Source organism: Garra rufa, chromosome 5 (assembly GCF_049309525.1).
Source record: "Garra rufa chromosome 5, GarRuf1.0, whole genome shotgun sequence".
In the NCBI taxonomy this organism is placed as follows: Eukaryota; Metazoa; Chordata; class Actinopteri; order Cypriniformes; family Cyprinidae; genus Garra; species Garra rufa.
Window position 1 is genome coordinate 45,770,354 of NC_133365.1, and position 17,895 is coordinate 45,788,248.

The 17,895-nt window shown below is 32.9% G+C and overlaps 1 protein-coding gene across 1 annotated transcript in view; it reads left to right on the forward strand.

Annotated features, from left to right (window-relative positions):
* The first annotated feature begins 687 nt into the window (after positions 1-687).
* kremen1 (kringle containing transmembrane protein 1) overlaps positions 688-17,895 on the forward strand; it is an 82,329-nt gene continuing 65,121 nt past the window's right edge. The window contains exon 1 of the mRNA XM_073841359.1: positions 688-887. Within this exon, the coding sequence (XP_073697460.1) occupies positions 812-887 (76 nt within the window). The 5' untranslated portion in view covers positions 688-811. The remainder of the gene's footprint in view (positions 888-17,895) is intronic.

Here is a 17,895-nt window from a genome sequence, read left to right on the forward strand (position 1 = left end):
TGAAAAAAATGAAGGGGTATGAATACTTTTGCAAGGCACTGTATCTATCGACTGTCCACCTGTAACATCACAATTGCACAAGCAAGTCCTAAAAAGCAATATTTACCGTAGTAAATGTCTAACTTTTTGTCATTTTAGTCATTTATTGTATTTTACAATAACAGTATACTTTAAAATAATTTAAATCAACTCCTTAACAGGTAACTACTAACTGACCTACAAAATATTTCTGTAACTAAATTACAGAAAAATGAAAGTAATCCCTTACTTTACTTTACTCTATCTATCTATCTATCTATCTATCTATCTATCTATCTATCTATCTATCTATCTATCTGTCTGTCTGTCTGTCTGTCTGTCTGTCTGTGCGTCTGCAGACAGTCTACACAGAATGCCACATAGGATTTGTTAATGCAAACAGCAGTGATTTAAAAGTCTTCAGGGATTATTTTCTTAACTCTCCGTGTTGTTTCGCTCACAGCTATTGGATTTCTGGCCAGCCCATAGCGCGCAACAGGTATATGCCCCCATGCATGGGGCAGGTTGAATCTATTGCCCCGATTTCCTGTCACATGATTTGAAATAGGATCCCTACTTTTTCTGCTATCTGTCTTGTGTGTGAGTGTCTGGGGGCAGCGCTGATCTGCCTAGAAGTTCAGACGCTCTTAACGCGGACGCGCAGCGAGATTTCATGACATTCAGCTGCTCACTGCATCAGCTCGACTGACCTGACTGGACTCGGAACACTTCACCTGCGAGAAGAGAGGAAGAGAAGGTGTTCAGGTCTCGTACAGCCTACTACAGAAGAGCGATGGATTCGTGGAGAATCGCAGCTTTGCTCCTTGCTGCCTGCCTCAGCGCGTCAGCTTCAGACCACTTCGACACGGGTTAGTTCTCAACTCTTATGAACTGTAACTTTGTGCATTCTGGTGGTTGTAGGGCTTTTATGAGATGTTTATCACACTAGTGCATTGCGTTGCGCCCGCATTGTCCCGACTCCAGTCTCGAGATGAGCAGCGGCGTGCAGCGCGTTCTGTCACTTTTCTTGCCTTGTCTTGCCTCTGGTTCAGTTTATGAATCACACAATCCATTTCGCGCTAAATAATTGCCAGAACCCTCTTTGATCGCTGTTTTGCAGCTCTTCTGCTAGAGCTAATCTTGTAGTCTTGAAAATGAAACTTATTCAAACTGTTTAATCTGTATTTGTTAGATGCATTATCCGGGTATAAAGACTCTCCAAGTGGATTTTAGTGCAAGGTGTGATGCGGTCCGGACCGTATACAATTTCTCTCTCTTTATTTATTTATTTATTTATTTATTTATTTATTTATTTATTTATTTTTATTTGAGAAACGGATAAATCTTGCTTTTAAAAAAATCACACTGTATTATAAGATGATATAATAATGCTTAATATAGTTTATATATAGGCCTATATATTTAATTAATTTATATATTATTTATTTATTTTATTTTATTTATTTTTTTTGCTGCAAAATCCTAATATGGGATCTCATTCAAAGAGAGTTGGATGCTTTTAATATCTTATTTGATGACTGAATGGTCACTGATAACCACAGGTTACCACAGTTTTATTTTACTAGCAAGAACCACAGTAACAATGGTGTTTTGGCAGAAACTATTGTTGCCATTGTAAATATCTGTAAGGGATCTCTATGTGTCATCGTTGACTAATTAAACTGGTATTGGGATTACAAAAAAACCTCTAGCTATCTCTTACTGACAGATTTACTTCTCATCTATTGATGCTCTGCATTGGATGTCTTTCAGGTTTTCTCTCAAACAACTCAATCTGCTTGTTCTTTACTGGCAAGTTATGTTCTTTTCATATTATATACAGTAGCTGAAAGCCCAACAGCAGATTATTTTCCCTTAGAAACCACAAATCCAATAAAAAGTATACCTTTCTCTGAAGTGAACTTGAGACTTTTAATTGTATCATAAATCCATCTGCAGCATCAGACAACCATCAGGAGTTAGGCACAAACAATTAAGGCATATTTTCTCTATGCAAAACCCAAATTCTTTGCATTTTTTAATGTTAGCAACGACCACATAGTGCAAACATCTTGCCAGATAAACAGCAAGTGCAACATATTTTCCAGGGTTGTGGATGGAATAGTGACGTCAACAACCAGTCGACCAATCAATGTGTGCGGCACGACACAATAATGTTCATTTTATGGATTTTTTCTGTCTCCTAGAATGAAAAAAACAATAGATAAATGCAATTGTTAGGTGTAATTATTAAACCCTATTATCAATCTCTTTTGTTATTGTTATAAGTATAAAGGCTCCAAAGGGGTGTTATTGTGATGGTGCCATAGAAGAACCGTTTTTGGTTCCCCAAACAATCTTTCAGTAAACAGTTCTTAAAAGGGCCATTCTAAAAAGACATTAACAAATCTAAAGGAACTACTTCCACTATAAATAATATTTTCTGCTTTGGAAAGGTTCCACTGATGTTTAAGGATCTTCATGGAACCATCAATGCCAATAAATAACCTTTATTTTTAAGAGTCTATACTAATGTTAACTTCAAACGTTAATATGAATGTCGTAACTCAGTTTAAAATGTTTTGTTTTCCAAGTTTTCAGGTAGTTAAAAGCGCATCTAATTGAAAAATCGCCCTATAATCAATGCAGCTGACTTGCCTCAAATGCACAAGCTGCTTACGTTGATTATAATGGGAGTGCTCTAGATTGTCGCATCGCTTCACTACCAGCAAAAGCTGTAATTTGTGTTGTGTTTCAAGTCTCAGAAGCAAATCCCCTACGCTCTCTTTTAATTTTTTTTGTTTAATTATAGCCTTTGATTCAAATGACAGGTTAGGCTATCTGGGCGATGCGTAAGCACTGCAGTCTATAGTATACCTATGCATTAGCAATGTATTTAAAGCTGCTTCCCAGAGCATATTCATAATAATAAATACTCAGGCTTTTGGGTGTCTTATTCCTCTTTACAAGTCTTTTCTAGCATTTTGTGACACAGTGACTCATCTTGACAGGTTTATGGCTAATTAGTGCTGTAATAATTAATAAGGCATGTCGTAACATCCATCCACCCTAAAGTTTGAATGTTTTGCAGTAAAACATCATTTAGTGAAATGACTTGATGGCTCATTGCATGTTCCCTGGGTTTCCATATAAAATCTAATACAAATAATTTAACAACAGTGAGTCAGAGTGACAATTTGCACTCTTTGCTGTCAATTTGTGATTATGATTATTTTATTAATCACATGAGTTAATTGCATGTGTTCTTGTACTTGCTCTTTTGAGGTGTTTTAGGAAGTCAAAATTGTGCATTTGTTAGGCCCTTCAGTTCTTTCCTGCAAATCAGGTATTGATATTTGATGAGTGAAAAGGCATTCTGTTCTCATAGACATGTGTGATAAGACATGCAGATTAAAACGTGTAAGTGATAAAACACTTTCGGTGTGAAGCATTTGAAAGAGAGCATGACATCTGTGGGGTTTCATTAATATTGCAGTATTTCTGCCCTCAGAAAATCTTCAATTTGTTGTATTTTAGTTTATATACTGCATGAATTGAAAGCATCTGCTCCTTTGCTTTTAAAATAATAGTTCACCCCAAAGGTACAATTTTCTGAAAATGTAAATACCCTTAGACCATCCAAGATGTACATTAAATAAGTTTGTTTCCGCATCAGAACATATTTTTAAAAATTTTGCATTACAGAACTTGCTCACCAGTGGTTCCTCTGCATAAGATCTGATAAAAATACATCACAATAAACCACGCCACTTTAGTTAATCAGTTAAAATCTTCTGAAGTGAAAAGCTGTGAGAAAGCAATGGATGTGGATAGAGGATTCATACTTTAGCTGGAAGCAATGCTTTGAACTTAAAAGCGCCATCTGATGGATTTGTTTATTACAAACATACAACTTTTCACTTCACAAGACTTTAATTAACGGACTGGAGTCATGTGAATTATTTTACCTGGTTTCATGACGAAAACGTACCTGTGGGAACTTTTACACAGGACACGAAATCCATACCAATAAGTACATATCAATGCAGTTTCCAACAGAAATGTCCACTAGAGGTGGTAAAACTAGAGGTGTAATTGTTTTCGTACACAGCTATGATTACAGCTTTACATGTTTGCTTTCCAGGTCTAACAAGCTTGTTTGGTAGCTCAGCTGGCACAGAATTGGAATTAGGATGCAGAATCCTTGGGTAAACACGGATTCCTGTGAAAAACATGACTCACGATGAAAGAGCTGAAAGATGAGAGATCGAAAAACAATTAAAAATCGACATGCTTACAATTGCGTTTTTACGTCACATTCGCTTTTGTTCATACTATTGGGTGGGTTTAGGTGTAGTGCAGATGGTATGTTATTTTAAAAAATCACGGAGCATTATAGCACAACTCAATGGACATTTCATGTCAGCTCTGTGGTGACGCACAAAACCAACATCACATAAAACATACCATTCTGGTTCATCTGTTCTGGGGAAAGAACTGAACACAATTTTTGCGCCACTCAGTGGACATTTCTCATGGAATATGTCATGAAATTTCACGCGTCTAGCGAAAAACTTGGGTATGTTATCATCATAAGATCAGGTGGGGATTATTGTAATATTTATATCAGCTGTTTGGACTCTCATTCTGATGGCACCCATTCACTGCAGAGGATGCATTGGTGAGCAAGTGTAATGCTAAAATTCTCCAAATTTGTTCTGGTGAAGAAACCAACTCATCTACAATCATGGATGCCCAGAGGGTGAGTAAATCTTCCGCTAATTTTCTTTTTAGGATTACATTTCTTTTAAGGGAATTGGATGCAAAACTCACTTTTACATGTTGTTTGAACAATAATGTGTGTTGACAATTTGTGTACACAACCACCCTACAACGATAAAAATCTACCCAGTGGTATTTTTTTAATCTTTAAAAGTAATATGACCTTTGACCAATTAGGTTCTTGACGATGTGATGACACACCGACAGAGGCCACTCCCACGATAGTTGATTGACATGATCGCCTTACCTTAGACCCGCCCTCACCGAGCTGAAACATCTCCATTGTGCCAACTCACAAGAAAGACTGAGCGATTGAGGTGTTCTGTTGTTGAATGTAATCATGAACATAGCAGTCGTCATTTACTCCCGACATCTGAGCCGCTGAAGATGCAGATACATTACTTTCGTTTTTGAAAGGAAAGCACCGATCCTGATTTACATATGCATCTATGTTTGTGCAAATCATTTGTGATGCAGCTTCACCCACAGCAGAGTTGGTATAAGGGTTTTTTATGCATCTTTGCAAATAGCCTTTCTTAATAATGTGCTTGTTAGAAAGTTTCGCAGCTAAACGCGGCTAAAGTAAACATTATGGCTCGTCATCCTATGTCAGAGAGGGGCGGGGCGAGCAAAGCTCATTAGCATTTAAAGGAACATGCAACAGAATAGCTTGCTCTAAAAAGGGCTGTTTTTGATGAGGTAAAAATAGTGTTTTTTTACCCAAGCATTGACAATTTTTAACCAAAGTATGTTATAGACTTCTCATTGAGACCCTAAAGAATCATATCAACTTGTGGAAAACAGGCATCTGATGACCCCTTTAAGAAATGTGAGCAGGTTGTACCCACACCTTGTCCAAGCCAGAGACCAAGTCTCAATTCCCTCAGATGAATGATGTATTAAATGAATAGAGAATTATTTGTGTCCTTTAAGGAGAAGAAGAAGCAGTGCATCTGTGTCCAGACAGGAGCTTGCCTCATGCAAAGTGAATTTGGGTTTAGTTGATGGATGTTGTTGACTGGAATGAAGTAAGTAGTTCCCAGACAGAGCTGGGATGGTTTTATAATGTTCTTCTCATTCCTGTTTCAGATGCAAAGACAGATGCGTAATTATTTCCCCCCTCAGTTAAACGTGGACCTGGCGATACTTGTTTTGCTGTGTTTTTCTATGAAAACAAAATGTGCTGAGTGTGAAAATGAATGGAATGGTCATGGCTGAAGGGCAAACTGAAGACTTCAAAGCATCAGCAATTTTGCTCAAGTTATTAAATCCATGTCATGCCTTGTCTGTCATGATAGTTTCGTCTTTCATCTCGTTTCAAAGGGCGAAGCGAGCAGCATGTGGCTTATTGGTCCCGACCAATCGTGAGAAATTAACATAGAGTTATCTGAAATGAGATCTATGATTACAATCGGCAGCGTTTAGAGTTATTTTTGTTCTTGAGTGTGTGTGATCAACTGAATCAGCACTTCGTCGACATACTTTGATGGAATTAGCTGAAAAGGGAATTCCAGAACGCAACCGGTTTATAGATTTGGGAGATCTAGCATCAAAACACTTTTTTTTTCCTTCTTTTTTTTACAGGAAGCATGATCAGTCAACTGTCAGTCAGTTAACACATGATAAAACCATATGATGCTTCCATTGCTGAAAGTGTTAAAAAAGGATTTGTTTCCATATTGCATTAGCGTTTGTTTGACAGATCGTTCATCGGTTCTGGACTCATCTCTCTCCTGCTGTTCGGCTGCTTGCCATCGCTGGCTAGCTCTCTCAGCTTTCTGCTCCGTCTTTATTCTCCCTCGATCTTTGTCTATTCCTCTTGTTCTCCTCCTCTTTTTCTTGCCAGGGCTGTTTGGAGTGAAACGCCTGTGCTTTGTCTTGTGTCTTCACTCAAAGCCTCTCTGACAGTGAGGTATGGCTTGGGAGGGAAACAGTAGCCAGGTGGTCGGAAATGTGGGCAGGGGAAGAACTTTTGTACTTTTTCTCTGTCCCTTTAACCACTTCCTTTTTTTCTTTTTCTTTTTATATGTACTTGTTTAGAAAGTACTCCTGCATTGACCTGCTGGAGTTCATGACTATTCTTTTAAGACTCTAAATGTATGATTTATTTTTTTAGGGATTTAGTTTTTTTTTCTTGCTTTTGTTTGTTTTTGTTCATCCACATAAAAATGCTGTCAAGAACATTTTGAAGCCTTGACTAGTTTTTCCTGTGAAACTTGCTTGTCGTGGCTTGTTTACTTTTATGTATATGTGTTATGTGTGTGTCTTCCTGTGAAAACATTTCAAATTGTATGTCTAGTCTTGTACACCAGCTTACAGTAGTAGCCTAGTTCATACAGGATCTACAGTAGTAGCTTTTTTCTCTGATACTGTAAAATGAATGTTAAATATATGTATTTAATGCTAAGTACACTACAAATACATTTACATATTTATGTACTAAAACCCTGCAGTTGTACTTCTGGTATACTAAACTGGAATACTTAAAATCTGCTAAACTGGGACAACTAATTTTGTGCTTAATTCACTTTAATTGTGCGGAAGTAGTGCTGAGCTCCAACTAAAGGTACACTTAAGTATATTTGATTGTGCTAAAATGAAAATATTCAGGTACACTTCAAATATCCTGCATTAAAAGATACATACAATCCTCATCAATAGTGACATTAAAGCACATTTTAGGCTTAATATTAAGAAATATGCATTATGAATACAGGTTGTGTAATTATGATTTTTATATCTCCAATCTTGAGCGACATGTCAGTAAAAATGTTAATAGATTTGAATTATGCTTAGTATGAAATAAATATATTTTATATATATTATGTTTTTCACTAGGGTAATCAGTATATTTGTCTTATTTTGCGGTAAATAAAAAAGTATACATATTGTTAAAACAAGATATGTTTGCTTAAGAAGCAAAATTATATTAGATGTTTTAAATTTATTGTTTCAAAAATGTGTTAAGTTTAATTAAGTTTATTTTCGCTTAACATCATTGGGAAATGTTTCTTTTATAATTTTTCTTGCAAAAAGCATTGTAAGTTTTATGCTTATTAAGAAGAATAAGATTTACTAAGTATGAAAAACAAGCATTCTTTTTTGTTTTTTGGTAAAAAAAATAAAGTAAAATAAATAAAATATTTACAATTTTACCTTAAACAATTTAAACCTTTGTACTAAGAAAAATAAACATTCTTTTTTTGGTTTTAATTATAACATTGCTTGAAATAAAATAAAATAAAACAAAATTAAATTAAATTAAATTAAATAATCAAGTAGAATCAAGCAAAATAAATAAAATAAAATAAATTATATTAAATTAAATTTAAAAATAAAGTAAAATAACTACAATAAATAAAATAATAAATACAATTAAAACCTTAATATCTCATGTACTCTTGCTAATCAAGAAAACGTATATTTTAAGAATATTTTTCACAGTAAAACAAGGCAAAAATAAAATAAAAAAAATAAAACAGGAGAAATGACCAAACTGGAGAAATGGCTGCAGGAAATTCAATCACATTATTAATTGACATTTTAAAATATATTTAAATAGAAAATAGTTTTTAAAGTTTAATAATATTTCACAATATTACTGCTTTTACTTTATTTTTCATTAAATGCAAATAAACAGTGAGCATAGGACATTTCCTTCAATTTTTTATTTTTCATGAAACATTTAGTTTTAGTATACAAATTACAAAAGATGTATATTTAAGCACATTGACATGTCCATCTTTGGTTTGGTTCGACTAGTATGCGTATTTCCGATATAAATAAAGCGATAGTGATTTTGAATCAATACAAGGGCCTCTCATAATGCTTAACCACTCACATATCTTTCTATGTATCTGTGGTGCAGAGGTGGTTAGCTGAGAGTGCTTCTTCTAATTTAGCAACAGAAATACCCACATCAGAGACTGTCGTTTCAGAGGGCACTGGCATTCCTTTGGTCCCTACATTTCCCAGAAATCCTTCCACCCATTTCCTGCCAGCATATCCTCACATTTACACACAACAGGCTGTAATTACCCACCCAGCTGATCCGATCCAGAACCAACCACCAAGAAACATGGAACACAAAGATGCCTCTGTAACCAAAAGTGACACAGTATACAGGCCGCGCTTCTCCTCTGGACAGAGACGCAGCCTGTGGTCACTTCTGTCAATCCCTGTTTCTGACTCTGTTTCTATGGGAAACTAAGCAGAAAATAAGCGGACAACATGTCATGTGTTAATGACAATACCTGAGGGCCAAATTTGACCAGGATGTGAGGTGCCAAAAAAGACTAAATGAACTGAAACATTTTTCATCCAGCTCTACCATGACGATTATCCGAGCTTTGCTACCCACTAGGAATTGCCAACTGTTTTTTTTGTCTATATACTGTATGTAAATATTAGAGATGTAATGGTAAAAATCAATACATCGATACAAGTATGTGACAATTAAAATCGGTTGGGATGTTATATGAATGTGTCTCTGAGGGGATTTGACTGTCTTTAGAAGAGGTTAGATGCTATTTTCTTTTCATCTTGCCTCTGTTTACAGCTGTAACCAAGGAAACGCTATATTGCTGCTGTTTCATAAGTGCCACCTGCTGGCAGAGAGTTTTCTTTCAGCCCGTCTGCTGTTTTTGTTTCGTGTAGATGTTTTGTGTAGTTACTGTAGTTATGATGTTAATCTAATTTAAATTAAAAACTGCTCATGCAGTATCTTTGTTTGGATCATGATTAAAAATGCAGTGGTTACCTCTAAATTTTAATGGAAAGAGGACAGGCAAAGCCTTATATGAAGAGATTTCTTTTATTTGTGCTGTTTGTTTGATTTGGGGTTTGTTTTAAATTTTAAGTTTATACCAAGCAATAATAAATAATTAAACAAGACATTTTTACTTAAGTCTCTTTAGTCTAATTTTTTTTTTTTAAAGTTAGAAAATCGTGTCATGAAATTAGTATTGTGAATCATTACATTCCTAGTAAATATGATTTTTAAAAATATATTAAAATAGATAACAGTTATTTTTTTATTGTAATATTAAAAATTTGTACTATTTTTACTGTATTTTTGATCAAACAAATGCAGCCTTTGGGAGCATAACAGACTTTATTCTAAAAATGTAAGATTTATAAAGATTTTACCAAAAAATTCACCAACAATTAAAAACATTTACCGAAAAATAGAGTATTTTAGACCTTTATTTATTTGTTTATAAATAAATAAGCCTTTGTGAGCACAAGAGACTTCTTTCAAAAACATTAAAATAAAAATATAACATTTATAAGAAATTTACCGAAAAACATTTACCGAAAACAGATCATTTTCAGACCTTTGGCCTGAAAATACTGCGAGCATAAGAGACATCTTTCTAAAACAATAATAAAATAAAAATATAACATTTATAAAAAATTAACTGAAAAAAAAAAAAATGACCGAAAACTTTAAAACATTTACGTAAAATAGAGTATCTTCAGACTTTTAGTTATTTGTTTATAAGTAAATAAGCCTTTGAGATTATAAGAGACCTCTTTCTAAAACATTAATGAAATGAAAACATAAAATTTATAAGACATTTACCAAAAAATGTAAAAAATTAAAAACATTTACAGAAAACAGAGTATTTCCAGACCTTTATTCATTTAATTATAAATAAATAAGCCTTTGGGGGCATTAGAGACTTTTTTCTAAAACATGAATACAATAAAAATGTAACATTTATTAAAAAAAGATAAATATTTACAGAAAATTGAGTATTTTCAGACCTTTATTTATTTATTTGTTTATTCGCTAATTTATTTATTCATTTATTTTTAAAATATCCTACACATGGAATTTGGTGATTTTTTTTTTTTAATGGCAAATCATTGAATCATTCTGGATTGATTCATTAAATTATTCAGAAATGAATCAAACCTTCAAATTATTTCAGTCTTGTAAATTCTTTTTTTTTTTGCAATCAATTATTATTGTAGTTTAACGTACTAGACTGTGTAGAATAAAGTTCTCTAATGGTACGTGGGTGTATACAAGAGATTTATGATGGTCATTTGTGTCCCTCTCATGTTGTTTGATGTTACACCATGAGGCAAAGGTCAAGCCTTAGTTGACCTAGGGATAGTTAGGAGCTTCTGTTCTGTACCTGATGCTTGCTCAGACCTGTTCAAACCAGTTCAGTCCTTTTAGAGGCTTTTAAAAAGTAATTCATCTTAGGCTACAATTGAACGTGCTGTCTATAGACAATGAACACAAGCCTACTGATTGTTTTTAATTAATGCTTTCTCTAGTGTTAATAATCTCTACCGCCCATTTAGTCAGTTAGAAATGTCACAACACCCTGATCCCATGTAGGTCAGATGTCAAAACTGGTCTCAAATCTGCTGTTTTGTTTAGTTTTTTCGTTGTACTCTGCACAGCAGTTTTTGTGTTTTGCTAAAGCTATATCTGACACTGTTATTTTCTCAGAAGTATGCAAAGGTCAGTGAGAGGCGAGAGAGAGACAGACAGCGGGAGAGAGATTGAGATCTGTTTAACCACCATCATGGTATCCAACGTGCTGAGATATGTCAGATGCCTAGTTTAGAAAAATATCCATATTTATAAACATGAATTTGGAATGTGCTTGTATAATGTTGGCTAGAGAGAGAATACCTCAGCCGCCTCCCATGCTGCCGTTTTCTGTCTGCGGCCATTTATTTTGGCTCAGGATGTAACAGCCCATGCCATCCACTCACGACTTCCTGTTGACCTCTGATTGGCGCCCTGTGGAGTCTGCACAGGTCAAAAGGTTGGCTATATCTATCTACTGTCACGTAGAGATGGGTCAGGATGATCGACTAGTCTAGGGCGGTTAGTGAGGTTGATTAGTCAGTTTTTTCTTCTTTTTAGCATTTTTATGTGGTTGGCAATGAATGTAAAAATTCTCTGAAAGGGTTTTTAAGGGATTGGTTCACTTCCAGAACAACAATTTACAGATAATTTACTCACCCCCTTGTCATTCAAGATGTTCATGTCTTTCTTTCTTCAGTCTTAAAGAACATTTTCTCCATATAATGGACTTCTATGGTGCCCCCAAGTTTGAACTTCCAAAATGCAGTTTAAATGCAGCTTCAAAGGGCTCGATCCCAGCTGAGGAAGAAGGGTCTTGACCATTTATGTATTAAAAATTTACAATTTATATACTTCTTTATCCTCGAATGCTCGTCTTGCATGCATACTCTGTGCAGTCCGGTTCAAGACAGTTAGGGTATGTCGAAAAACTCCATCTCATTTTCTCCTCCAACTTCAAAATTGTCCTACATCGCTGCAGAAGTACCAACCCAGTGTTTACAAAGTGAACATGCAAAGGTCAACCGCTGTTTATCAAAAAAGGTAAAACAGCGATGTAGGCCGATTTTATAGTTGGAGGAGAAAATTAGTTTTTTTGACATACTCTTACTGTCTTGAACCGGAGTGCACAGAGTACACATGGTACAGCTAGACATAATGAGCATTTGAGGTTAAAAAGTGTATAAATTGTAATTTTTATTAGAAAACAACCAATCGTTTTGCTAGATAAGACACTTCTTCGGCTAAAATCATTTAGAGCCCTTTGATGTTGCATTAAAACTGGATTTTGGAAGTTCAAACTTGCAAGCACCATAGAAGTGCACTATATGGAGAAAAATCCTAAAATGTTTTCCTCAAAAAACTATTTCTTTACGACTGAAGAAAGAAAGACCTGAACATCTTGGATGACAAGGGGGTGAGTAAACTATCTGTCAATTTTTGTTCTGAAAGTGAACTAAGTTATTTTTTCTCTCTCTCTAAATTCACTTTCTTTACTAATCAAAGCATCACTTTTGTAACAAATTATTTTCCTACTAGAGGAAATGGTGTAGGATTTACTTTTAACTGAGAAATTGTCAGTAACAGATTGAATTAAATGTGAAATTTTAAAATTGAAAGACTGAAATTTCATTTTTTGTAAAGGTTTGCCTTCACAGGAATACATTTTAAGCATTATCTTGAAGTATTTCAAAATGTTACAATATTTTTTAAAGTTTTTATAGGTTTAATCAAATAAATGCACCTTTGGGAACATAAGTTAAAACATTAGTTTAGTTATTCTAATTAGAAATAGAAATAATTGATTTTAATTATTAATAAAATGTATTATTAAATTAATTTATTATTTTAGTATTAGTATATATGCAAAATGCTCCATGTGGGAATTTTTGAGTGACAAATCCTTGAATATTTCTGGATTGATTCAATGAAACATTTGATTGATTAATCTGATTCAGAAATTTATCAGATTTAGAAAGACTATAGTATGTTCTTGTAAAGCATACTCTTGTAATCTCTATTTACTACTTCAAAAAAATTATTGTTTACAGCATACAAACATTCCTTTTATGCACTACCAGTCAAAAGTTTTTGAACAGTAAGATTTTTAATGTGTTTTTTTAAAAGAAATCTCTTTGGCTCACCAAGCCTGCATTTATTTGATCCAAAGTACAGCAAAACAGTCACATTTTGAAATATTTTTACTATTTAAAATAGTTGCTTTCTATTTAAATATATTTAAAATGTAATTTATTCCTATGATCAAAGTAAATTTTCAGCATCATTACTCCAGTCTTCAGTGTAACATGATCCTCCAGAAAACATTCTAATTTGATGGTTTGCTGTTCAAGAAACATTTTTTAAATTATTATTGTTATTATTATTTAAAACAGTTGAGTGCATTTTTTCAGGATTCTTTGAATCTAAAAATCCAAAGATCAGCATTTATCTGAAATACTAATAATAATATACACTATACCAGGAAGAAATGACAGCAATTAATACTGTTACTTCAAAAAGTCAAAAGTGATTATAAAGACATTTATAATGTTACAAAAGACAAATGCTGTTCTTCTGAATTTCTAATAATCAAAGAAGCCTGAAAAAAATTTACTCTGCTGTTTTCAACATAACAATAATAATAAATGTTTTTGAGCAGCAAATCAGAATATTAGAATGATTTCTGAAGGACCATGTGACTGGAGTAATGATGCTAAAAATTCAGCTTTGAAATCAGCTTTTTTAAATATATTCAAATAGAAAAAGGCAATTTTAAATACTAAAATGTACTTTGTACTTTGGATCAAATAAATGCAGACTTGGTGAGCAGAAGAGACTTCTTTAAAACACATTAAAAAATCTTACTGTTCAAAAACTTTTGACTGGTAGTGTACGATATTTCTGGTATTTTCAATGACTCTTCTAGGTACACTTGCAGACAGATGTGTTGCTTTACACAGTTTCCTAAGACGATTCTAATCGATCCAGAGGCACAGAAAAATGGCATCATGACAATTAAGAGAAGACAAACAGGTTCTTGAGGGACGAGCATACATTTACTATTTATGATGCTACTTTAGTGCATTGAGAAACATGGAACATGTGTTTTCGATTACACATGTGATTATGTTCTTTGAGATGTGTCATGTTCTTGGGAGAGTCTGGAAGGCTTACACTTGTTTAATCCATACTATCACTTGTCACCTGTCCAGAATCCAGCTGTCAGGGTGTGATTGCTCAGTGCCTGCAGTGCCATAAAACTGAGTGGCAAAGTGAGTAACTCCTGTCCGACTTTGAATGAGCTGATAAAACCTGACAGGAATGATAGCTGTGTGAAGAGTGGGAGTGAGAGAGAAAGCGATATAGGGAGAGCAACGCCTCGGTTAGGTTTGTCATATCAGCTCTGTCTAATTCAAAAGAGCAGCGGAAGGCAGCGGAACATTAAGCTGTCAGGCAGTCGCAGTCGTGTCAGGAAGTGTCTGTGGATGTATGCCTCTTTATTCGTGTATATTCATGCACAAAGCCTATATCATACTATATAGTTATTTTGATGGAAATTCGGCCTAATAAGCATAATTTAATTGACGTTATATATTAAAAGCCATTTAATACGTAACCATTTCTCAGCGATTAAATAATTAAATATAATTTAATACATAAACTATTTGAATAATATGATTCATAAATATCATTGGTATTTTAAATGTTATTATATATGAAATTATTTTAAATTATATATAATTATTATGTCAATCAAAAATGTAATTATTAATTTAACTTAATTATAATTTAATTTAAAATTATTTACTCTAAATTGTTCTGATTGATATAATAATAATAACATATCATTTGAACCATATTTAGGGATACAATAATTACATTTAATATATGTGACCCTGGACCACAAAACCTTCTTAAGTAGCACGTGTATATTTGTAACAATAGCCAATAATACATTGCATTTTAAAATGATTATTTTTCTTTTATGCCAAAAATCATTAGGATATTAAGTAAAGATTATGTTCCATGAAGATTTCCTGCCGTAAATATATCAAAACTTTATTTTTTGATTAGTGATATGCATTGCTAAGAACTTAATTTAGCGATTTTCTCAATAGATTTTCAGGCCAAATATTGTCCTCAAAAATTAGTACCTTTATTGAATTAAGTCAGTGATGCTCAGTGATATAATAAATATTTGATATATAAAATATTTTGATTATAGTAATTAAATATAAGCTAACATATAAATCATTTTGATGTATAAAATTATATATATATATATATATATATATATATATATATATATATATATATATATATATATATATATATATACTTTAATATATAAACCATTTTTCATTGACATTATATATTAAGGGATATTTAATTTTTAACAATTTCTCTGTGATATAATAATTAAATATAGTTTAAGACATAAACCATTTTAATATAATTTATAAACATCATTGGTATTTTTATTGTCATTATATATATTTTTAAATAATGGTTTACATATTATTTTTTACTTATTAACAGTTCATGAGTGATATAATAATTAAATATCAATTATAAATATGTTAACCATATCTAGGGATAAAATAATTTAATTTAAAATATAAAAAAATCTGTCATTGACATGATACTTAAGTATAATTAAATGTAATTTAATAAATCTTGATATGATATATTAAATGATGTTTATCTACTAACCATTTCTTAGTTACATAATTATTAATGTTTTAGAGATATAATAACATAAATAGCATTTAATACATTTATATTTTATACATTACATTAATTATATTTATGTCAATGATTCTCAGTGTTTTAATATATGAACTATTTTGATTATAATAATTACCATTTTGTGATATAAAAATATAATAATATAATATAAATATAATGTAATATATAGATAGTTATTATTTTATTGCAAAGCATATTTACCAATAAAATAATTTAATTTCATATATATAAACAATATGTCAATGACATGATACTTAAATATGATTAATAAATTATTAATCAATGATTTAATAAATATTGATATTATATATTGTATATTATAAATATAATAATTATAAATATATTAAAATCTAAAATTAAAATATTTTCCACTCATTATGATAACATACAAATGCAACTGCAAGTGTTTGAGATGTATAGTTACAATTACATATCATTTAGTACATAAACAATTTTCATTGATATTATATATTAAATTACATTAAATTGTCAATGATTTTCAGTGATATAAAAATAAATATTATTATATAAACCATTGTTTATTGATAAAATAAATAATATTTATTTGTGTTTAACATAAATTAGAAATGCTTTATATTTTAAATTATATTAAATTGTTATATCAACATTTTGTTAAGCATGTTTAAATACCATTGCTACCATCTTTGCATTTTATTAATTTTTAAAGGGGTGTTATACCTTTAACCCATGGCAAAATCATTGTAATGCACTGCCTCATGTGGTTTATTGCTTTAATATACTGTCAAACCACCTGTAGACCATTTTCGCTTCAGAAATGTCAAGAAATGCACTGTTTTCTTATGCATATATTCTTCTCATCTCTATAACTGACACTAATGGAAACTGAGTCTAACCAAACATCACATCTTTAGGGTGTAAAACCACTTTGAAACACAGAATCCACCACATAAGAGGCGTGTTTCCCTTTATTATTTCTGTAGCATAGCTCCCCCGTTCTCCCTGTCACTGTCCTCTCTTTTACATGCATCTCTGCGGTTTTGATCTGAAAACTGTTACGCTTGTGCAAGCTTCACAAGCTTCTTTGCTTCTCTCTGACATTTGCAAATGCCTGGAGACAGAGCTTGTCATATTCAATTGGAAATTTCTCACTCTCTTCCTCTCTCGCTCTTTCACGTTCTCTTAAACTAACAGAGTAAAAAAGTCCTGTGTGCACTCAACAATGAATTCATATCAAAGAGGCAAACAATTGGTTCATAATCGAAATTTTCGCCATTTGCATAGGGAGTGCCTGGCGAGCGAGCGCTCTAGGAAAAATGCAAAAAAGCATATGAAAATGGTTTGAGATAATGACTGTTTTCCAAAAAACACATATATACAGTACTGTATATAGCACTGCTGCAGTGCTTAGGGAAAAAAGCTGAGCAGCTAAAACAAACAATAGGGCCACCAGCATGCAAACACATCTGTCTGGACTCTAAGTAGTTATCTACACTGCTGATCCAAGCAAATGCTCTTCTGAAACCAACAGCGTTTTTTGTAATGGGTTGTTCCAGTTCTCTCTAGGGGAGAATGAGATTAGGCGGCGCTTTGAAAGTCTTCGAGGGGCTTTTTATCTTCGTCTGGCCGTGTAATAGAGCCGAGAACATTTAAAATGCAGTAGTATTCACTAGGGCTTCTTAAATGGCGGTAAAGTCAGCAGATGCTCGACAAACGCGCAGAGGAGATGCTCCCAATTGTAGTAGACTTTGTGAAAACTGCCCATTATCTAAAGGAAGTCCTCTAACGTTCCCACATCTCTGAAGACCAAATCTGAACCTTCCCAAACAAGCAAACATGTACTTATGTGGTGTTTTGTGCAGCTATGATTTCAAAAGCCATGACCAATATCATAATAGTAGGATATTGAATTGCCACGGAGAGGGACATGACCTGTCCTGTGAACTCCCTCACTTTTATGCGAACGTTGACTTTGGTTCTCCGCCACTGGCCAGAGAGCTCTAAAGGAAGAAGAAAAGGGCAAAAAATAAAACCGT